The sequence below is a fragment of the Ovis canadensis genome, chromosome 7 (assembly GCF_042477335.2).
Source record: "Ovis canadensis isolate MfBH-ARS-UI-01 breed Bighorn chromosome 7, ARS-UI_OviCan_v2, whole genome shotgun sequence".
Classification (NCBI taxonomy): domain Eukaryota; kingdom Metazoa; phylum Chordata; class Mammalia; order Artiodactyla; family Bovidae; genus Ovis; species Ovis canadensis.
In genome coordinates this window covers 112,692,115-112,714,624 of record NC_091251.1, presented here as the reverse complement: position 1 = coordinate 112,714,624, position 22,510 = coordinate 112,692,115, and the positions used below count along the sequence as shown (strand labels likewise).

Here is a 22,510-nt window from a genome sequence, read left to right as displayed (position 1 = left end):
AAATTTTAGACACAGTAGTCATTTCCGGCTTTCCTGTTTTGTTCTGCTAATTTTATACTGAACCAGCATGACACTATTTACTAAGTACTTCTTAATGGTATGTTTTAACATCTGAAAGGATTCAGTTCAGTTCAGTTCAGTTCAGTCATGTCCTACTCTTTGGGACCCCATTAATTGCAGCATTCCAGGCCTCCCTGTCCATCACCAACTCTGGGAGTTCACTCAGACTCACCTCCATCGAGTCCGTGATGCCATCCAGCCATCTCATCCTCTGTCATCCCCTTCTCCTCCTGCCCCCAATCCCTCTCCGCATCAGAGTCTTTTCTAGTGAGTCAGCTCTTTGCACGAGGTGGCCAAAGTACTGGAGTTTCCGCTTTAGCATCATTCCTTCCAAAGAAATCCCAGGGCTGATCTTTAGGATGGACTGGTTGGATCTCCTTGCAGTCCAAGGGACTTTCAAGAGTCTTCTCCAACACCACACTTCAAAAGCATCAATTCTTGGTGCTCAGCTTTCTTCACAGTCCAACTCTCCCATCCATACATCCATACAGGAAAAACCATAGCCTTGACTAGACAGACCTTTGTTGACAAATGTCTCTGCTTTTTAATATACTGTCTAACTTTCCTTCCAAGGAGTGTCTTCTACTTATTTTTTAGGATATCCTTTGTCCTTTTCTGTTGATACTTCTAAATGTATTTTAGAATAATTTGTTCTAGAAAAATTCTGTTGGGACTTGGTTGAATTTTTATTAACTTTATGCATTGGTTTGGAGAATTACTTTCAGTCTTCACTCATCTGTGACCATGGCACCTCCTTCCATTTTGCAAGACCTTTCGTTTTGCAGATTTCAGTCGAGTTATTATACTCCAGGTCTTTCTGTTTGTATTGCTTTGTGTATAGGGTCATTTTTTTCTTTCTTTTTTAACATATAACAAGACTTTGATTTTTTTTCAGTTCAATTACAAAAGTATTTAATAAGTGCCTCCTTTCTTGACACAAGAGGCTGGAGAATGAATTAACCATAGAGTGTGTCCTTAGGAAACGTAGCGTTTTCTGAGGACACTGGTCCATAAACAGTGTGTGGGATGCTTCGTGGGGAACCCTCAGAGAATTCTGCAAGCCCAGAGCAGGGCCTCAGACCAGTGTGGAAGTTCAGAGACGGCTCCTGGAAGAGATGACCCCTGAGCCGAACCCGAAGGCCGGCAAGCATGGCCATGTGGGACGATTAGCTGCAAAGCTGGACTCCTCTGTAAAAACGGAGTGGGTTCTTCCCATTTTTCAAGAATATGAACACAGGGCCGAGGAAAGGCTGTTGTTCTTAGTCTTTCTTCCATTCTGGATTTTCCTCCTTGCCTCTCTATCACGCACTGTCTCCAGACTTTCCTAAAACCGTGGTAACGTAAAGGCGGTGGACAGTATCCTCGTTTTGTTCCTGCTTGAAGGCGATACTTTATTAGATCTCCAATAAGGATTATAATGTCTGTGTGTTCATTAAGCTTTCCGTTTGCAGTTCACAATGTAAGAATGTGTTATTATCCCCATTATTCAGATGAAAACACTGAACATCTGAGAGATCAAAGGATTTGTCCTAAGTCCACACGTGGTGAGGACTGTCAGAACCAGACCTCGGACCTGGGCCTTTTGACCTAAAATCGTTGGCCCTGGCCGCTTGCTTTCACGCTTCCTCAGGCATTGGGTGTGTGCTTCTGCCAAAGCAGGCTGTACTTGTTAAGGATACTTGTTGGCAGTCCTCTCGCAGGCAAGTGTTTATCCACAGAACAAGTGGTGGCTTCGATACTGCCAGACAATGCTCCTGCCCAGACCCATGTGTTAGAGGCTCTTTGTGAGGAAGGGATCAAGTCCGAGATGCTTAGACTTCAGGGCAAAGTCAGAGCTGAGCTATTCCCCCTCTGTCTTCCCCCTTGCGTTCTCAGCCTGCCTCATCCTGGCAGTTCTGACCTCTTGTCTTTTGGACTTTGTTTTGCAAGCAAACAGAGGTTAATAGAACAAAGGGGAGGAGCTGGGCTGCAGAGTCGGGTGGACCTGAGTTTCAACACCAGCCCTGGCTCTTGTTAGCGATGTGATTTGGGCAACTTGCTCGGTGGAGCAAAGTCTTAGTTTCCTCTTCAGTAAGAAAGAATAGTGTGCGTTTCAGCGGGTTTTTGTGGGGGAATTAATGAGGCAGCCTCTATGCCTACAGAGTGCCTAATGCAGAGTCGGGTATTCTCTTATTTCATTTTCCCCTGCACTTCTTACTGTCCCTGCAAAGTTCCTCATTCATTTATTTACTGTGTATTTTATTCATTCACTCCATTTACTGTGTGTAGTGAATGCTTACCCTGCATCAGACGCTGAGGTACACTCTGAACGTGTTAGTAAACGGGGTGGATGTGGCCCCTGACCTCACAGAAGTTGCAGCTCCGGAGGCAGAAGCCGATAATGAAGGGAAAATACATCGATAAATGCAACCGAGGAACAGAGCGGGATGTTGTGGGAGGGAGTGACAGACGGATCTGCTTTATGGCAGCGGTCTGGGCGGGCCCTTCTGAGAAGCGACCGCCGAGCGGAGATGAGATGAGAAAGCGCCCGAGAGTCACATGATCCAGGTTGTTAGAAAAATTATCCAGGGTGTGTTTTAAAAATTATCCAGGTTGTGTTATAAAAATTATCCAGGGTGTGTTTTAAAAATTATCCAGGTTGTGTTATAAAAACTCTGCAGCTGCTTGTGGAGGGTGGAGAGGAGGTTAAGGAGCTAGAGAGGGTGTGGAGGCTGTTTAGGAGGCTATTAGAAAGCTAATAGGAAGTGATGAAGGCTGTAGTTGTAGAAATGCATGTGTGCGCACATTTGAGGAATAATTAGGAGGGGATAGTAATAGATCAGGTGCGAGGGAGCTCCAGGGTGTCAGGGCTCAGCCCGCAGCGTCTGGTTTGGACGGTGGACTGGGCGACAGCGCGGTCAGCCCCTCGGTATCTGTGGGCATTGCCTCCAGGGCCCCCTGTGGATTCCAGCATCCGCTGATGGCCAAGCCCCGTATATAAGATGGATCACTGCAGTCGTCCCCCAGAGTCTATAGGCGTGGAACCCGTGGGGAGAGCAGGGCCAACTCTATATGAAGGGGGTGATGATAGAGGCTTCAGTTTGTGCTGAACCTGGGCTCGAGGAAAGTAATCACGCTGAGACGGTGTCTGGTGGTGGAAGTGAGGTGGCTCCTCCCCCAGGAGGGCATTCTAGGGGCTAGGAGAGAGATGCTGGAAAGGGGTCCTTGTGGAGAGCCCCATTCCTGAGGTTCTGGTGGACGGACCCTTCCTACCTGGGCCAGGAGAACCAAGACTTGCCGCGTCCCAGCACAGTCGCGGGACAAGCGCGGCGCCAGGCGGTGCGCAGCAGCACAGCACTGCCGGGGAGGGGGCATGAGAGTGGGAGAAACCTGCTCCGAGCACAAGCAGGCAGAGCCTGCTCAGCACTGAGGGTGGGACAGAGGCACTGCGGGAGCCCCCGGCACCCCAGCCCCAAGGGGGGCCGAGGTAGCGCCCCTGTGCCGCAGGAGCTGGGGCCTGTGGCGCGTGGGAAGCAACTGTAGAAACAAGGAGACCCACCTCCAGCCCACCTGCTGAGTAGGCTGACTCGATCCCCCCACACTCAGGGCCTGATGAAAGAAAAGGAGCACCCATTTTCAAGTGTAAATATTATCTGAAGTGAAGTGAAGTCACTCAGTCGTGTCTGATTCTTTGCGACCCCATGGACAGTAACCTACCAGGCTCCATGGTCCATGGGATTTTCCAGGCAAGAATACTGAAGTGGGTTGCCATTTCCTTCTCCAGGGGATTTTCCCAACCCAGGGATCGAACCTGGGTCTTCTGCATTGCAGACAGACGCTTTACCGTCTGAGCCACTAGGGAAGCCCAACCTCACTTTATTTCCCTGTAGACAATTATCCACATTAAATGAAAATTATAAAATACTTATACACATACATACCACCAGGAATAAAACAAACCACTGTGAAGAGTAATAAATAGAACCCAAGCCAGAAACGACCCAGGTACTCTCAGACAGGAGCTTTAAAATATCCTCGAGTTATATGCTAGAGTATTGTGGGAAAGATATGCAACACGCAGGAACAGATGGCAGTTTCAGGAAGAAGAGGGAAACTATGAAAAAATGCAACTGAAATGCTAGGAATAACAAAACGTGACGTAGGAGACAAAGAGCTTCTCTGACAGCTTATCAGACGACTGGACACGGCCGAGGACACGGCCAAGGACACGGCCGAGGACGCGGCCGAGGAAGACTTTCACGTGAAGACAGGTTACTAGAGATCATTCAGATGAAACACAAAAGGAAAAGAAAGAGTGGGGAGAGACGAGCAGAGCATCCAGGAGCTGTGGGAACATCCCATGTGTCTGCTGCCCCAAGAGGAGAAGAGAGAGAAGCTGGGAGAGAAAAGACATCTGGAGAGAAAATGCTTCAGAAAGTTTTCAGAATTACTGAAGCGCAGCAAAGAATCTCAGACCCAAGAGTCTCAGAGAGCCGCAAGCAGCATAAATACAAACACACACTTAGACACATCATAGTCAAACTGTTGTAAATCAAGGACAAAAGCCTTGAAGGCAACCAGAGAAAGAGAAACTTTAAATTCAGAAGAATAAAGATAAGCGATATAAGCATTCTCAGAAGATAATATGCAAATTAGAAGACACTGGAAAGACAAGATACTTTTTTGGAACCAACAAAAAATTGACAGGATGCATCGCCAGCATGCCTGTGAGACAAGAAACGTGGGAGAGATTCTTCAAGCAAGGAGACATACAGACCCTTGCAGCGGAATGAAGAGCTCCGTAAACCGTCACACTGAGGGTGGATAGAATGCCTTTAAAAGACAACTGACTGCCTAGGCTAAAATATTAATGAGGTTTTGTGGGATTTATAGCATAGAGGTAAAACTCGCGGCCATGATAGCAACAAGGACGGGGAGGAGACAGAAGTCCCTCCAGGCCACAACACTGGAGGGGTGGCCTTTCCCTTCTCCAGGGGATCTTCCCAACCCAGGGATCAAACCCAGGTCTCCTGCCTTGCAGGCAGATTCTCTACCAGCTGAGCCACCAGGGAGGCCCGAAGTGTTTGTGTTATAAATGAGTTTGTGTAATAAGATTTAGAGAAAGGCTGTGAAAAGCTATATTGTAAAACCCAGGGCAGCCACTAAAAGATAAGGAAAAAAGACATAATTAACCAGCTGATAGCGGGAATGAAATGGATCACCAATCCACAAAAAAAGGAAAGAAAAAAAGAACATAGGAGACAATACAGAGCAATTAGCAAGATGATTCCAGTCACATCGATGGTTATATTAAATGTAAATTGTCTAAGCACTCTAGTTAAAAGGCAGATTTTCAGACTGGACAAAAAAGTAAGACCTAACTATATGCTATCTGCGAGAAACTATTTAAATGTTAATACACAGGTAGACAAAAAGTAAAATGACACGCTCTGCCAACAATAATCGAAGCAAAACTGGACTGGCTGTATTATATCATGAGGTAGGATTAGGAGCAAGAACCATTACAGCAGATAAAAGGGGTTACGGAATGAAAGGAGTCAGCTCATCGATGACACATTATAATTGTAAAAGTATGTATACCCAATAATAGAGCTTCACGATATATATGAAACAAAATGTATAGAAGAATTTATAACATTAAATTCTTACAGTAGAAAGGAGAAAAATTTTAAATCAATGATCTAAGTTTCTGGCTCAAGAAACTAGAAAAATAAGAATAGTTAAAACCAAAATAAGCAGAAGGAAGGGAATAGTAAAGATTAAAACAAATTAGTGAACTAGAAAGCAGATAAACAGTAAACTAGTAAAGCCACAAATGGATTCTTAGTAAAGATCAATAAAATTTATGTAAACCATTAATAATATGAACCAGAAGAGAGAGAGCATACAAATTATCAATACCCAGATAAACAAAGAGGCACTATAGGCCTATAGATATTAAAAGGATGTAAGGGAGAATTATGACCAACTTTAACGCCAATAAACTTGATCATTTATAGAAAATAGACAAATTCTCTGAGAGACAGAAAGCACCAAAGCTCACTCAGGAAGGAACAGATGGGCCACTCCCCGTAGGTTGGCTGGGTCCAGGCTGCAGGACCGTGGAAAGTTCTAAGAGCGCTCGTGGACAAGAGCCAGCCTTCCCTTGCCCTGCAAAGCTGACTAGGGGCTTTGAGGGTGGAGCAGGGAGGCTGAATTATGAATGAAAGAAATGGAATTTATCATTAAAAACCTTCCCATAAAGAAAACTACAGGTCAAGTTATCTTCCACGGTGAATTCAATGAAGAGAGACTGAGTTTAAGGGAGAAATGACGCCAGTATTATAAAAGCTTTCAAACAATAGGATAGGGGTAAAACACTCCCTGACTAGATTTATGAGAGCCCTACTTGCTTCTCAGGTGGTTCAGCAGTAACGAATCCCCTGCAATGTAGGGCATGCAGGTTCCATCCCTGGGTGGGAGGACTCCCTGGAGGAGGAAATAGCAACCCCTCCAGTATTCTTCCTGGGAAATCCCATGGACAGAGGATCCTGATGGGCTGCAATCCATGGGGTCATAAAGAATCAGACGAGACTGAGTTGACTAAACAACAACAAGTCTCTTATGAATAGATGCCAACGTCCTCAGCAAAATACTAGCAAACTGAATCTAGCAGCATTTAGAAAAAATAATATACCACAAGAAAGATTCATTTCAGAAATGCAGGGGTGATTTAACATATGGGAATCAGTCATGTAATACAACGTCTCGATAGAATAAAGGAAAAAACTGCCCGGTAATGATAATCTCAGTACAGCAGACGCAGGGAAAGCATTTGGCAAAATCCAACACATTGCATGATTAAAACCTCAACAAACTAAGAATAGAAGTTATTATCTTCAATCTGATAGCAGGCACCCATGAAACATCTAACCATATATATAATGGGGAAGGAGTGGATGCTCTCCTCCCAAGATCAGGAGGAAGACAAGGATCTCTACTCTTACTGCTTCTGCTGACTAGAGGTTCCAGCCAGTGCAATTAGACGGGAAAAAGAAATGGAAGGCATCCAGATTGAAAAGGGAGAAGTGAGGCTGTCTTTATTTGCAGATAACATGTTCTTATTCATAGAAAATCCTGAAGAATTCACACACAGAGAACTATAACGAATGATTTCAACAAGTTTATAGGATACAGTCAGTATACAAAAATCATTTTTATTTGTATCCACTAACAAAGTGAAATTAAAATTATAATTCCAGTTATAATAGCATCAAAAAAGATTAAAATAATAAGAAGTTCAAACATTATACTCTGAAAACTATAAATTACTGTTGAAAGAAATGAAAAAAAAAAACACCTAAATAAATGAAAAGGCAGCCTGTGTTCATGGAACAAAAGACTTAATTTGTTACAATAACAGTGCTCTCCACATTTATCTACAAATTTAACTGAATCCCCATCAAAATCTCAGTTGCCTTTTTTTTTTTGCAGGAATTGATAAAGCTGATTCATAAATTAATATGGAAATGGAAGGGACCGAAAGAGTCAGAACACTCTTGAAAAAGAACAAAGTTGAGGGACTCACACTTCCCTGTCTCTAAACTTTCTACAAAGCTGAGACAGTGCATACAGTTAGTATTCCTGAAAAATAACGTGGAAAAAAAAACAATAAAAAAATACAATTATATGATCAAAGAGAAATTCTTGGACTCAGAGAAGTAAGACTTTATCGAGCACTTGGTATATTCTGTGCTAAGTGTTCTATCCGTTTATTACTCCGTTTAGTCCATAGGGCTACACTGAGTGAAAAATTCTGTTGCCATCTCCATTTTTCCAACGAGAAAAGTGGAGCTTAGAGAGCCTGTGACTTGTCCACAGAGGTGGAGCAGGGCTTCGAGCTCGGAATGGCAGCCCGACTCCCGTGCCTTACTGGACCCTGCAGATCTGGATTTGTAGACAGAGAGTTCACGCTCTGTTCCAAGAGCAATGGACACAGAACGCTGGCTGGCACGGCAGCTTCTGGGAGAGTTTCTAGGCTTCAGGGAGAAAAGGATTCTCTTTGCAGATCGTCTACAGGGAGGACAGCAAGGCTGCCTTCCAAGCTGTCCACAGCAACTTTCAGAGTTGGTGATGGGGGTGTCGTCTGTCATATTCTGAGGGAGAGAAAGTGTGAAATCCAAGGACGTTGTAGTCAGGTTTAGAGAGACAGAGACGAGAGGGAGACGTTCTTGAACATGGAAGAGTGTAGGACTTGTGGCTCCCTTTTGGGCAGTATTCCACCAAGCAGGAATTGGTTTGAAACAGAGGATTAAAGAGACGATGGATGCATTTTGTTGACTGACTGATCGAGGTATCGCTGAGGTACAGTACTATATAAATTTTAGGTGTACAGTATAGCGATTCACAATTCTTAAAGGTTGTATCCTGTTATAGTTACTGTAATCCCATTTACAGTATTTAGAATTATAGTCTTCTACATATTATAAAACGCTGGCTGTATTCCCTGTGTTGTATATATCCTTGAAGCTTATTTACTTTATACACACTGGTTTGTACCTCTTAATCCCTACCTGTGTCTGACCCCTAGGATGCATTTTAATATAGAGCTGATGAAAACCAGTTATGGGGTTGGACATAGTTGTTAGGAATTTTGACAATATAAAATAGCACTATAACAAAAGAGGAGGCCGAGGAGAAGGCGCTGGAGAGGGAAATGTGGCTATGCCAGCTTCCTTATTGCTGCCCTGGGTCAACAGATCCCGTGCGGAGCTGAAATATGTGGATAATAAAAGAATGAGCCGTGCACCTGCGGCGAAGAGCCAGCTCGTTGGAAAAGACCCCGAGGCTGGGAAAGGTTGATGGCCAAAGAGGGGGCGGCAGAAGATGAGACGATTGGATGGTGTCACTGACTCCGTGGGTGTGAATCTGAGTAGACTCCTGGAGACGGTGGCGGAGAGAGGAGCCCGGCAGCTGCAGGCCACGGGGTCCCAAAGAGTTGGACATGATTTACCAACTGAACAGCAACAACAGCAAAATAGGGCTTCCCTGGTGGGCCAGTGGCTGAGCCTCCGCGCTCTCGACGCAGGGGGCCTGGGCGTGAGCCCTGGGGGCCTAGATCCCACACGCCACAGCTAAGTGTTCCACATGCCGCGACAAAGATCAGAGACTCTGGGCGCCGCAGCGGAGACCCAGCACACCCAAAGGAATGAACATTAAAAAAAGAGAGAAGGGACCCTCTGTCTCTCTTCTCTCTTCTCTGTCTCTCTTCCCTGCCTCTTGCTCTGTCTCTCTGTCTCTGTCTCTCTGTCTGTCTGTCTGTCTACACATGTAACACACACATGCACGTACACATTATACACGCGTACAGATGATAAATATCAGGTGTATTTTTAATTTTAGAGAGACTGTGAACTTTGTGTTAGAAAACACATTTCTCTGAAATTGAGTGCTTGCTTTGGTTACCCTTTTGTTTCACCGGTTAAATTTCATTAAAATTAAATGTAATGGTTTAAATTTAAAACCAGCACATACCACAGTCTCACTGTTTGTGAAATGATTTTTATCTTTCTCTCCTGTTGGTACTTGTATAGGCAGACGTATGGGTTATTGTTCAGTCAACGTCCACTGGTTATTGCTGTGTGATAGAACTTGGTCCTGCTTTTCCTTTTTTTTGTATGGTACTTCATTTTTTTTTTTTGCTTTAAAATAATCATGGAGCTTTTAAAAATTGAAAACTATTCTCAAAAACAAATGAAAGATAATTTTTTAAAAAGTTTCAACGTTGGACTTCCACGTGGAAATGTCAAGGAAGTACTTAGACATGAGTCTGGGAAAAGTCTGGACTAGAGACGATCAAGTGGGCAGGTGGCAGCGTGGAGCAGATGAGGTCATCTGGGAGACGTAAGAGGAGGGGATGGGGGCTCAGAGGGGCGCCCTGCATCTCCGACTGGCTTAGAGGGTGGCTGGGGGAGGAGCCAAAGCCGGGCCAAACATGACGGTGCCCAGAGGTAGGCGGAACACCCACCTCTTAGCACTTGCAGAGCCAACGCTAAGTCAGGAAGGAGCCAGGCACTTCTGAGAAGATGCTGGGATGTAGTTCAAATGCGAGGGCTGCCCACTTGGATGGCATTCGACAACATACTGTTCGTTGTATGTATCTTCTACGTCTCCCCCACCCACCCCCGCAACCCCAGGGCTCGCAAGGTACAGACCCAGCAGCTGCCTTAATTCCCAGGGAAGGATCATTTCAAGACCTCGAGGATATCGGGGGTTTGGCTAACAGCTGGGATCTTGGAGAGCTGCGGACGTGCGGTCGATGTTGGCAGCATGCTTGGAGAGCATCTGTGTAGCTTCTAAATGGGCCACAAGTAGCTTCAGGCTGATAAATGCTTTATTTGACTCTTGAGTTTACAGAGTAACCCTTGTAACGGTCGATGTGTGTTTACACTTCATTATGTCCCACTCCACTCGCAAATCTTTCCCTTGAGTAGGTGGCAGTCTTTCTGGCGGGGCCAAACACGCCAACCTTTAAAACCTCCCTATCGTTGACAGGCAGGCAGGTGTGGGGAGAGAGGGGGCCGAGGTCGTTTTCCTTAAGCTCTCTGTCCTTGAGAGCAGGCGAGCGCCGCCGCAGCCCTGGGGCCTGGGGAGTCGCGGCCTGGCTAGTCCGCGGGCCAGTCACAGGCCCCTCCCGCCCTTTCTGCAGCTCAGCAGCCTGCAGGGCCGAAGCCGCGGGCTGCGTCCGTGACCTCAGCCCTTGCTGGCGACGGCCGTTTCCGCCGGTTGCTGGGCCTGCTTCTGTGCCGCCGAGCCTCTCTGTCAGCATCTCGGCCTTGCAGAGCCGAACCTCCGAGGCTCCGGCGGGCACCGCGTGCCCGTCACCGCCCATCCGCGCGCAGGAGGAGCGCGCACCCCGGCGCCCAGAAGCCCTCTGCGCTTTTCTCCTCCCCGCCCAGCGCCGCGCACTGACCGTTCAAGTGCAGCTGCGCGTTTGCGGATAGGGTGTGAAGAAGCAGGCTTCCGTGTGGATCTGATTAGTTTTCCGGTTTTCTCCCCTTCCAGGTAATACTTTCTAACATTCAGAACAGAAGTCCTAAGCCTGGCCCTGCTCCCCACGATCAAGAACTAGGTTTTTTCCTAGAAACGGGACTGCAGAGAGCCCATGTCCTCTATTTCAAAAATGGGTAAGCCGTCTTCTCTTTTTAAATCACGTTCCTACAGAAGGAGAGCAGAAAGCCTCATCATGCTGTGTTCAGTTTGGCTATTATCCTAAAGCAGTTTGAAATACACACCACAGCTGGAATTTCTTGAAGAAAGAGTGAGCGCAGGCTCTTTCGTCTCTTCTCCACCTGGCTCGTCGCCTTCCCGGGAGATTCGAAGGAGGGAGAAGGCCGTGTGAACACGGGTCTCAGTCCGGAGCCCTGGGGCCAGGGGAGGGGGGCCCAGCCGCGTGCCCTGCTGCCCCCGTGGGACGGTCCTGCCGGGCCTCCCTGCTTTGCTGCGGGGCACGTTAGTGAGTGGGCAGCCCTGGCCCGCAGGATCGCCTCCCTGTGAATGGCCGGTCCCTTTAGAGAACTGACTGCCGGGTCTCAGTCGGTGTTTACGGAAGCGCATGTGGCTGGAATGGGAGCGGTTCCTCCCTGAGCTGCCTCTGAAAGGGGCTTTTAGAGGCTTAAGCGGGGTGCATTTGACGTTTGCTGTCCTTCCTGTGTTGCCCTTACAAGAAACGCGATGATGCTGTTCAGACCTCCTCAGCTGCCCCTCGTTTTGACCTTGTGCTTCAGGATAGGTGTCTCTGGGAACCGACAGTAGGTGTCTGACCCCCGTAGCTCCGCAGAGGCCGCGCGGGGGGCGCCTCTCTCTAGGAACGATCCCGCAGAGCTCCGAGCAGGATAATGGAACTGTGGAGCGGCCCGCTCTCCTTGGGGCATAGCTTATGGGAGCCGGACTTCATCCCTGCTCGGGGCCCAGAGCCATGTGCTTCCATTTCCCTTTCCCTGGAGAGTGAGTGCTTATTTCCAGATCCTGTTAAACTGTGGAGAAGGCCCGCTTTGCTGCAAAGGTTCGGATTGGCAGGGCCCACAAAACGCTGCAGTAAGCGCCTCAAGGTTCGGAATGGCTTGGCGGCTTCGGCTTAGAGATGCTTCCGAGCTCGGTCTCATCTGTCTCTGGTTGAGGTTGTCTGAGTGATGGTGCTCGGCCCCCAGGCTGAGTTTTGAGTTCGCTTCCTTGCTGTCACAGAGGGAGAAGGGACGGAACGTGGGAATATTTTCCTAGCGATCTTCTTTCTTCCTTTTCACAATAAATCGTGGTCATCACAGAGGATACTCCAACCTGGCTTTCCCTCCCTGTAACTGAGAGTGCGCGTGATTGATGGACAAGCCCAGAGGCTGGAATGAGTTTCCTTGGGACTTTCAGAAACCCCCAACCAGCAGCTTCTGTTGGAAATGCTTTGTGTGAGACTGATGAGTGTGGGCCTGCCAGCTTACTTCCCGTTTGAAGCCTGCTCATCGAGCAGGAAGGAGCAAGGCCATTGGGCTCAGACCTCTTGTCCTGAACCTCTGGATGCCCCCAGCACCCAACAGGAAGTGATGATGAGAAGTTTCACGAAGGTGACGGACCACGTGCTGGAGCTGCTCCCTGGCTCAAGCCTCGTTTCATCTCAGCCCAGCGCGAGGAGAAGCCCATTGGCATAGTCAGGGTTAGGGGACTGCTCCATTTCAAAGCCCCTTTCCCTCTTCGCGTGTCCTCTTGCTTGTCTCACTGGGCTTTAAAGAGCAGCGATGCCCTGAGCCAGCGGCTGGGGAGGCCTCACCAGCTCCTCAAGGCAGAGGCTGGGAGCAGTGACAAGAGCTGACTGGGCTGGGTGGAGGCGGAGGCCAGTTTTGAGACCACAAGGTACAGGGGAAGGAGAGAGACCAGCAGGAGGTCCTGGACGTGCCCAGTGCCATCTGCTGCGTACGTGGTGGGTCACCCAGAGCCCGAGGGCCACACCTGGGGGGCATCTGACAGTGGCGGCCCCCCCCCGCCCGGTGTCTGCAGGGCACGTGGGGCCAGATGGACGGGCTCCGGGGGCTTCCCGCCCTGTGATGTGTTTGCTGCCCCGCTGTCTCACTCCTTTTTGTGTTTCTAGACTTGAAAAATAAGTATCTGGGAGGATATAATGGATAGAAATTGACTGATTTTCAGGGATAGGAAGATGCATCATAGTGAGTTTAGCAATAAGAGACACACAATTGATAAAGCGTATCTTTTACTTTAGAAATATGCTTAAATATATTCAGTTATTTCATTCCAAGCCAGTGATCTCGGGGCTCTCTCAGAAAGACCCTGGCCCTGGGGCCAGTCGCTGGGCCCCTCCTGCTGCCTTGCGTCTCTCCTCTTCACCGCGTGCTCTCGCCCGGTCACTGACCCTCGCGGCGGCGTCTTGTCCACGTCCACACACGCCCTGCAGTGTTGCCTGGGTTTCACACGCTTGGCTTCTGCGCTTGTGACCTCAGTCTTCTTGGCTCTGCCCCGCTGCAGGGGAGATGCTGTGTGCTGGGCTTCGGTCTGACTCTCAAACTGTGGCTTCATCCACCGTCCAGCCCGGCTCGTGAAGAAGCGCTTGACCCAGGATGAGGCATGGCTGGGGTGGCTCCCAGCCTGCACCGTGGTGGTTTCTCATCTCACTTGCATACATCATGCGAAAGGCCGGGCCGGATGAACCACGAGCTGAAAGGAAGACTGCTGCGAGAAATATCAGTAACCTCAGGTACACAGATGACACCACCCTAAGGGCAGAAAGCAAAGAGGAACTAAAGAGCCGCTCGCTGAGGGTGAAGGAGGAGACGGAAAGAGCTGGCTTAAAACTCAACGTTCAGAAACTAAGATTCTGGTCCCATCACTTCATGGGGAAAGAAGGGGAGAAGTGGAACAGTGGCAGACTCTATTTTCTTGGGCTCCAAAACCACTGTGGACAGTGACTGCAGCCATGACATTGAAAGACACTTGCTCATTAGAAGGAAAGCTATGTCAAACCTAGACAGCATGTTAAAAAGCAGAGACATCACTTTGCCAACAAAGGTCCTTCTAGTCAGGCTATGGTTTTTCCAGTGGTCATGTATGGATGTAAGAGTTGGACTATAAAGAAAGCTGAGTGTCAAAGAATTGATGCTTTTGAACTGTGGTGTTGGAGACAACTCTTGAGAGTCCCTTGGACTTCATGGAGATCAAACCAGTCCATCCTAAAGGAAATCAGTCCTGAATATTCATTGGAAGGACTGATGCTGAAGCTGAAACTCCAATACTTTGGCCACCTGATGAGAAGAGCTGACTCATTAGAAGAGATCCTGATGCTGGGAAAGATTGAAGGCAGGAGGAGAAGGGGATGACGGAGGATGAGATGGTTGGGTGGCATCATGAACTCAATGGACATGAGTTTGAGCAGACTCTGGAGGAAGGTCAGGGCAGCCTGGTGAACTGCAAAGAGGGGTTGCAAAGAGCCGGAGTCGACTGAGCAACGGAAGGCCATCATCACACTCCTTCTCGCCTGCCAGACCCTCTCCAGCTGCTTCTCCCACTCCTCCTCTCTCCCCTCCTTCCCTTCCTTTTCCTTCCTCAGCCCTCCCCTCCTCACTCCCCTTTCTCTCTGGCCCCCTTGGAGGGAGGCAGCACCTACTCTCATGTGGCCCATGTATCCTGGGAGTGGTCTGACTTGGCACACACCCGTGTGGATCTCACCTCCATTTTTCTCGTCCCTCTGGGTGGCAGCAGCAGGCCTTTTTACGGCTAAAAAACATCCTGCTGAGGCTTTGCTGCTGAGGGCAGGAAGAGAAGGGGACGACAGAGATAAGATGGCTGGATGGCATCACGGACTCAAAGGACATGAGTGTGAGCAAGCTCCGGGAGTTGGTGATGGACAGGGAGTCCTGGCGTGCTGCAGTCCATGGGGTCGCAATGAGTCAGACAGGACTGAGCGACTGAACTGAACTGACGCTTTGCAGAGGTGAAGTCAGAGCACACTGGCCTCAGAGGGCCAGGGCCGCTGCTCTGAAATCCTCAGCTTGCCCTGCCCGTGGCAGGCCTTCGGATGGGGGCCGAGTGGGTGCTGGAGCCAGAGGACCTGGTGAGGAGCCGGCCCTCCTCCCAGCTGGGTGTCCGTTTCTTTCTCTGTGTGTGTGTGTGTGTGTGTGTGTGCACACGTCTGTGTGCTAAGTCTCTTCAGTCGTGTCCGGCTCTGTGTGACCCCGTGGAATGTAGCCCGCCAGGCTTCTCTGTCCACGGGGTTCTCTAGGCAAGAACACTGGGGTGGGTCGCCATGCCCTCCTCCAGGGGATCTTCCCGACCCAGGGATCGAACCCGTGGCTCTTATGTCTCCTGTATCGGCAGGCGGGCTCTTTGCCACTAGTGCCCCGGGAAGCCCTTCTTTATTGGCCAAAACCCCTGAGAGGTGCGGTGAGGTGCAACCAAGAGAACGCGTGGAGCACGTGGTGCAGCGTCAGGCGGGCGGGCAGCGGTGAATTGTAATTTCCGCTGACGATGATGCCCGGCTGGCTCTCTAACTGGAAGCGGGACCACAGGCAGGTCAGACTCCAGTCCCCGAGGCAGGCATCGCTCACTTGACTGCAGAGCCTCACACAGCAGTGTCCTCAAGGAAGGGCGTTTATTTGTGACCGCTGGTGCGCATGGTCTCTGCCCGAGAGGCATTGCGGTTAGCCTGGATAACCCGTAATAACCGAGGGCTGCGGCTGTGTCTCAGAGAAGGGCGGAGGGGCTGAGCATTCCCGGCAGCACAGCCAGGGCAGAGGAGCGGCCTGGGGCTCCCGCAGCTTTCTAGGAGACAAGTGTCACCCCACCCCCGCAGCGTGAGTCCTCGCGCCAGAATTGCCAGAGCAGCTTGAGTCGGGATGCTGTTTATTTGCTCCACGTTGATTTAGGAAGTCAACCATATCTTGGCCTTCCCAGGTGACTCAGTGGTAAGGAATTTGTCTGCCAATGCAGGAGACGTAGGTTTGATCCCTGGGTCGGGAAGATCCCCTGGAGGAGGGCACGGCAACCCACTCCAGTGTCCTTGCCTGGAGAATCCCACGGACAGAGGAGGGTCACAGGTCATGGGGTCGCAGAGTCGGACACGACGGAGCAACTGAGCAGCAACAAACTCTGCCTCATGAACAGGGGGGCTGAGGGGACTTCTAGCAGCTTTGCCCCTTGTCTGCATGTCAGGTGTGCTGGACAAGCCAAGTGGACTGTATGTGGCGTGTGTTTTCCCCGGTTCTGAATTGGTTTTAATTCAGGGAAAGTGAAAGTGAAAGTCGTTCAGTCGTGTCCGACTCTTTGCGACCCCATGGACTGCAGCCCACCAGGCTCCTCTGTCCATGGAATTTTCCCGGCAAGAATACTAGAGTGGGTTGCCATGCCCTTCTCCAGGGGACCTTCCCCACGCAGGGACTGAACCCGGGTCTCCCGCACTGTAGGCGGACAGACGCTTTCCCTTCACTGTCTGAGCCGCCAGGGCAGCACAGGGAGGGTGAGGGTGGGGATGAATTAACGCGGGAAGACACACGAGCGCCCGAGCTGGGAGACGCACCTGAGCTGGGAGACACGCCTGCTGGGTTGTACTCTCTCCTGGGTTGCATCAGGAGTTCTGTGTGGGAGGCCCTGACTTGGAGAGCGTCGGAGGGCAGGCGGTATGGTCAGACTCCGGGCTTCCCTGAGGAGCCTGCAGCCAGGCCAGGCAATACAGGGGGGATTGTGGGATCACAGTCAGTCACCAGGATGTTTTTGCTGTTCAGTTGCTAGGTCGTGCCCGATGCTTTGCAACCCCATGGACTGCAGCGCGGCCAGACTCCTCTGTCCTCCCCTGTCTCCCGGGGTTTGCTCAGATTCATGTCCATTGAGTCAGCGATCATATTAATCATCTCATCCTGTTGCCCCCTTCTCCTTTCGCCTTCAGTCTTTCCCAGCACGAGGTTCTTTTCCAGTGAGTCAGCTCTTCCCATCAGGTGGCCAGAGTATTGGAGCATCAGCCCCAGCATCAGTCCTTCCAGTGAACATTCAGGACTGGTCTCCTCTAGGATGGACTGGCTCGATCTCTTGCAGCCCAGGGACTCTGTGTGTTGGTTATGACTCTGCGGTACCACCATGTGCTGGTTTTATCTAGACCACTAGTTACCACTACGCTTTGACTTGTAGGAGCTTCTGAACTTCCCCAGTTGTCTTGTTGACTTTGCAACCGTTCAGTGTAGTTTGGAATCAGCAGGCAGGAAGAAGGGCCGTGAGGCTGGCCGTGTCCCCTGGGTGCTGAGCTTCCTGGGTTTATGGACTCAGAGAAGCAGGAGCTTCAGACAGGCTCCTGCAGCCAGGCAGGTGGCGTTTGCTGGATGCACTGGTCTCTCCAGGCTCCAGAGCAGAGCAGCTTGGCCCTGTCCTTTGCCTTCTTGCCTTCAGAACGTCTTCCTTCTGGCGATGATAGAAGCGGTGGCTTTTTCAACTGCACACTCATTTTTACATTAAGAGTCGAAGAGAGGGGAGGGAGGTGGGAGGGGGTTCATGTTTGGGAACACATGTAAGAATTAAAGATTTTAAAATTAAAAAAATAAAAATAAATAAATAAATAAATCATCACCAGCATTAAAAAAAAAAAAAGAGTCGAAGAGAAAATTCAGACACTTTTCCAGTAAGCATTTATTTAATATATATCAACTTTTTGTACGTGACATTTCTCAAGAGATTCAGAGAGTAAAAGGAAATGAACCTACACTCTGGGAGATAATAGGAGAAAAGAGACGGGGAAGACGTCACACGTCACTTTAAAGGTGATGGCAGAGAGAAAACGGCAGGGGACTTCCCTGGGCCCGCAGTTAAGAAGCCTCCTTGCAAGGCAGGGGACACAGGTTCCATCCCTGGTGGGGGAACCAGGAGCCCACGTGCGGCAGAGCAGCTAAGCCCGTGTGCCACTGCTCAGGGTCCATGCACCGCAGGAGAAGGTCCCATGAGCAGCCAAGACCCGACACATCTAAATAAGTTCAATGCTTCTTTAAAAAAGGAGCGAACCGTGGAAGAACAGCTAATCACTTTAACTGGGCTGGAGTTCGCAGGCCCATTCATCCATTCGGTATTTATTCATTCGTTTAATGAGGATTGTGCGTAGCCCTACCAGGAACTGGGCCCGCTCTTAGCACTGGGGCGTTAATGGTGAAAAAGGGTGACAAAGTCCCTGGGCTCCTAGAACTCTGTTTCTGAGAATTAAATAAAGCAAGCAGTTTCAGAAGAGTCGGTGCATGTTGTGACGGGGGAAGTCCAGCTTGCCGCAGCAGCAGACAGGAAGCTGCGTGTTGAGACGGCTGCAGACTTGGGAAGCGGGCTTGAGGTGACGTAGGTGCAGGCTGGGGAGAGTCGGGGGCACTTTCCAGCCAGCTGGTAGGAGCATGGGGTTGGGACTGTGGGAAACCAGGGGGCTCAGTGGCAAAGGGCCCACGTGTCAGTGCAGGAGACGCAGGAGCCTCAGGTTTGATCCCTGAGTCGGGAAGATCCTCTGGAGAAGGAAACGGCAACCCAGTCCAGTATTCTTGTCTGGAGAATCCCAAGGACAGAAGAGCCTGGTGGGCTACAGTCCATGGGGTCGCAAAATGCCATACAGAACTGAAGCAGCTTAGCACAGATACAGCATTGCACGGATTCTGCAGGGTATGAGGGAGCCACTCCGGTTGGGGCGGAGGCCTGTGTAGAAACACACAGGTTTTTCTATAAACCTCCCCGCACAGGACCTGGCGTGCAGGACGCGCAGTCAGTCAGCTAACACAGCTCTGCTGTGGGCCGGGCCGGTGCGTGGCCCTGAGCTGGTGAACAGAAGACATGTAGCCCAGGTCCTCAGGGAGGATGTGGCCTAGTGAGGGGGACGATAAGCGAGTAAAGCCAGGGCTTAACATCACAAATCACAGTGAGTGCTAGAAGATGAAAGAGTGCAGCAAATGTCAGGGCGCGTGCTGCGTCCGGTGGCCGGGGAGGCCTCCTGGGGAGGCGGCAGGAGACCGAGGCTTGGGAGGCGAGCCGGCGGCAGCAGGAGAAAGAGGGCTGAGCAGCGGGCGCCGCCGAGGGCTTGCCCCAGGGAAGAGCCCGCCGTGCTGAGCAGTCTGAAGGGCCGCGTGGGGCGGCAGCGGAGGGGCAAGCGGGAGGCGCAGACTCCGCTGGCCTGGCTGGCCCTGAGGGAGGCGGTCTGCTGCGGTGGCGGCCGCTGGGGGAGCAGAGGCCGCCCAGGGAGGCAGCCCCGCGTCAGCGGCGCGGCAGCGAGGGGACCGTGGGGCGAGGCACGGGGGGCCCTGGGGAGAGCGGTGCGCGCCCCGGGGGCGCGTGCGGGCTGCGCGCTCCGTCCCGAGGGCGCGGGGCCTCGCTTGAGGCCCCGGGTGGTGGTATTTAAAGCCCGGGACCGGCCGGGGCCAGGGAGGGCCAGCGTGAGGAGAGAGCCCAGGGCCGGCGGGAGCCCCGGGAGCCGCGCTGGGGGCAGGGGCCCGCGGAGCCACGGCGGGCCCGGCAGGCGTCCCCGAGACCCCGAGCGGCACCGGCGCGACTGCAGCTGCCGTGTCCGCGAGGGCGCCGGGCTGAGACTCCGCGCGCGGCGCCGGGACCGGGCCGGGGCTTCCGCTGCACGGTCAGAGCGGGCGAGGCGCCGGGACCGGGACACGCTGGACGGCCAGAGCGGACAGACGTCGGGCTGAGACTGTGCGCGCGGCGCCGGGGCCGGGCCGGGGCTTCCGCTGCACGGTCAGAGCGGGCGAGGCGCCGGGACCGGGCCGGGACACGCTGGACGGCCAGAGCGGGCGAGGCGCCGGGCTGAGACTCCTCGCGCGGCGCCGGGGCCGGGCCGGGGCTTCGGGCCGGGACACGCTGGACGGTCAGAGCGGCAGCTCGCGGCGGAGAGAGGCGCGGACGCAGAGGCGGGGCGCTTGCAGTGTTCTTTCCCTCCCCATTTCCTTTTCCAAGCTGGCTTCTTGCTGGAGGATGGGTGGTGGAAAGATGGCGGAAGGCTAAAAACGAGGCTAAAGGCAGGGAATTCATTCTCCAGGTGTGGAGAAGGGTGGGGTATCCGGAAGAGGCTCATTTGGCCGGAATCTAGTGCCAAAAGAATCATGCCCCCACGCCAGTCAGATGTGGTTCATGTTACTTGCTTTTTGGCCATAGGCTACACTGTGATCTCAGCAAGAACCATGTGTGCGTTTGACTGAGAGGAAGATGGCCTGATGGAGAGAGTGGGGGGCCGTGTAGGTGGCTGCTTCCTTCACTCACAACCACTTCGGGCGAAGTTTTTGGACCAGTGTGAGTCCCGCAGCCTGGCTGCCACGCCCACCCCGGTGATGCCTCTTGCCCTTCAGGCAGTCTTGATTCTGGAAGATTTTGGGTCAACCCAGTCACCTGTGCTAAGCACTTCACACAAGTCATTTCAGTAACAAGAAAACTTCTCATAGTAGTTGAGCTGATGGTCGCTTATGGAATCTCAAAATCCCAGAATCCAAATGGGCTGTTGCTGTTGCTGCTGTTGTTCTGTCCCCAGTCGTGACTCTTTGCGACCCCCTGGACGGCAGCACGCCAGGCCTCCTTGTCCCTCACCGTCTCCTGGAGTTTGCCCAAGTTCACGCTCATTGCATCGGTGATGCCGCCCAGCCATCTCGCCCTCTGACGCCCTCTTCTCCTGCCTCCATCTTTCCCAGCATCAGGGACTTTTCCAGTGAGCCGTCTGTTCGCATCATATGACCAAGATGCTGGAGCTTCAGCTCCAGCCTCAGTCCTTCCGGTGAATACTCGGGGTTGGTCTCCCTTAAGATGGACTGGTTTGATCTCCTTGCTGTCCACGGGGCTTTCAGGAGTCTTCTCCAGCACCGCAGTTCGAAGGCATCCGTTCTCTGGTGCTCTGCCTTCTTTACGGTCCAGTTCTCACAACCGAATGTGACCACTGGGAAGACCGCAGCCCTGACGATGTGGCCCTTTGTCGGCAGAGAAACGCCTCTGCTTTCAGCACGCCTCTAGGTGTGTCATCGCTTTCCTGCCGAGAAGCAAGTGTCCGCTGACTTCAGGGCTGCACTCACCATCTGCAGTGATTCTGGAGCCTGGGAAGAGGAAGTCTGTCACTGTTTCCTTTGTTTCCCCATCTATTTGCCATAAAGTGATGAGACAGGATGCCATGATCTTAGTTTTCTGAATGCTGTGTTTTAAGCCAACTTTTTCACTCTCCTCTTCCACTTTCATCAAGAGGCTCTTTAGTTCTTCTTTGCTTTCTGCCATAAGGGTGGTGTCATCGGCATATCTGAGGTTATTGATATTTCTCCCAGCAATCTTGATTCCAGCTTGTGCTTCATCCAGCCCAGCGTTTCTCATGATATACTCTGCATATAATTTAAACAAGCAGAGTGACAATATACAGTCTTGACATACTCCTTTCCTGATTTGGAACCAGTCTGTTGTTCCATGTCCAGTTCTAACTGTAGCTTCTTGATCTGCATACAGATTTCTCAGGAGGCTGGTAAGGTGGTCTGGTATTCCCATCTCTTTCAGAATTTTCCACAGTTTATTGTGATCCACACAGTCAAAGGCTTTGGCATAGTCAATAAAGCAGAAGTAGATGTTTTTCTGGAACTCTCTTGCTTTTTTGATGATCCAATGGATGTTGGCAATTTGATTTCTGGTTCTTCTACCTTTTCTAAATCCAGCTTGAACATCTGGAAGTTCACGGTTCAGGTACTGTTGAAGGCTGGCTTGGAGAATTTTGATCATTACTTTCCTAGCATGTGAGATGAGTGCAATTGTGCGGTAGTTTGAGCATTCTTTTGCATTGCCTTTCTTTGGGATTGGAATGAAAACTGACCTTTTCCAGTCCTGTGGCCACTGCTGAGTTTCGAAGTCTGCTGGCATATTGAGTATAGCACTTTCACAACATCATCTTTTAGGATTTGAAATATCTCCACTGGAATTCCATCACCTCCACTAGCTTTGTTCATAGTGATGCTTTCTAAGGCCCACTTGACTTCACACTCCAGGATTTCTGGCTCTGGGTGAGTGGTTACACAATTGTGATTATCTGGGTCACTAAAATCTTTTTTGTATAGTTCTTCTGTGTATTCTTGCCACCTCTTCTTAATATCTTCTGCTTCTGTTAGGTCCAGACCATTTCTGTCCTTTATCGAGCCCATCTTTGCATGAAATGTTCCCTTGGTATGTCTTATTTTCTTGAAGAGATGTCTAGTTTTTCCCATTCTATTGTTTTCCTCTATTTCTTTGCATTGATCACTGAGGAAGGCTTTCTTATCTCTCCTTGCTATTCTTTGGAACTTTGCATTCAAATGGGTGTATCTTTCCTTTTCTCCTTTGCCTTTGGCTTCTCTTCTTTTCTCAGCTATTTGTAAGGCCTCCTCAGACAGCCATTTTCCCGTTTTGCATTTCTTTTTCTTGGGGATGGTCTTGATCACTGCCTCCTGCACAATGTCACAAACCTCCATCC

General features: G+C 50.8%; 1 protein-coding gene and 1 non-coding gene across 6 annotated transcripts in view; one reads left to right on the top strand and one right to left on the bottom strand.

Moving 5' to 3' along the window:
- The window catches only part of TTC7B (tetratricopeptide repeat domain 7B), a 270,410-nt gene that overhangs the window by 83,966 nt on the left and 163,934 nt on the right, over positions 1–22,510 (top strand). For 4 of the 5 annotated variants that reach the window (XM_069597264.1, XM_069597263.1, XM_069597261.1 and 1 more), the window contains exon 5: positions 11,104–11,225. The exons of the other annotated variant lie outside the window; for it this stretch is intronic. In XM_069597264.1, coding sequence (XP_069453365.1) covers positions 11,104–11,225 — 122 coding nt within the window. The remainder of the gene's footprint in view (positions 1–11,103; positions 11,226–22,510) is intronic. 5 annotated transcript variants of the gene reach the window in all.
- Positions 3,830–3,901, bottom strand: TRNAC-GCA (transfer RNA cysteine (anticodon GCA)). Its single transcript has one exon. It is a non-coding gene; the product is annotated as a tRNA-Cys (tRNA).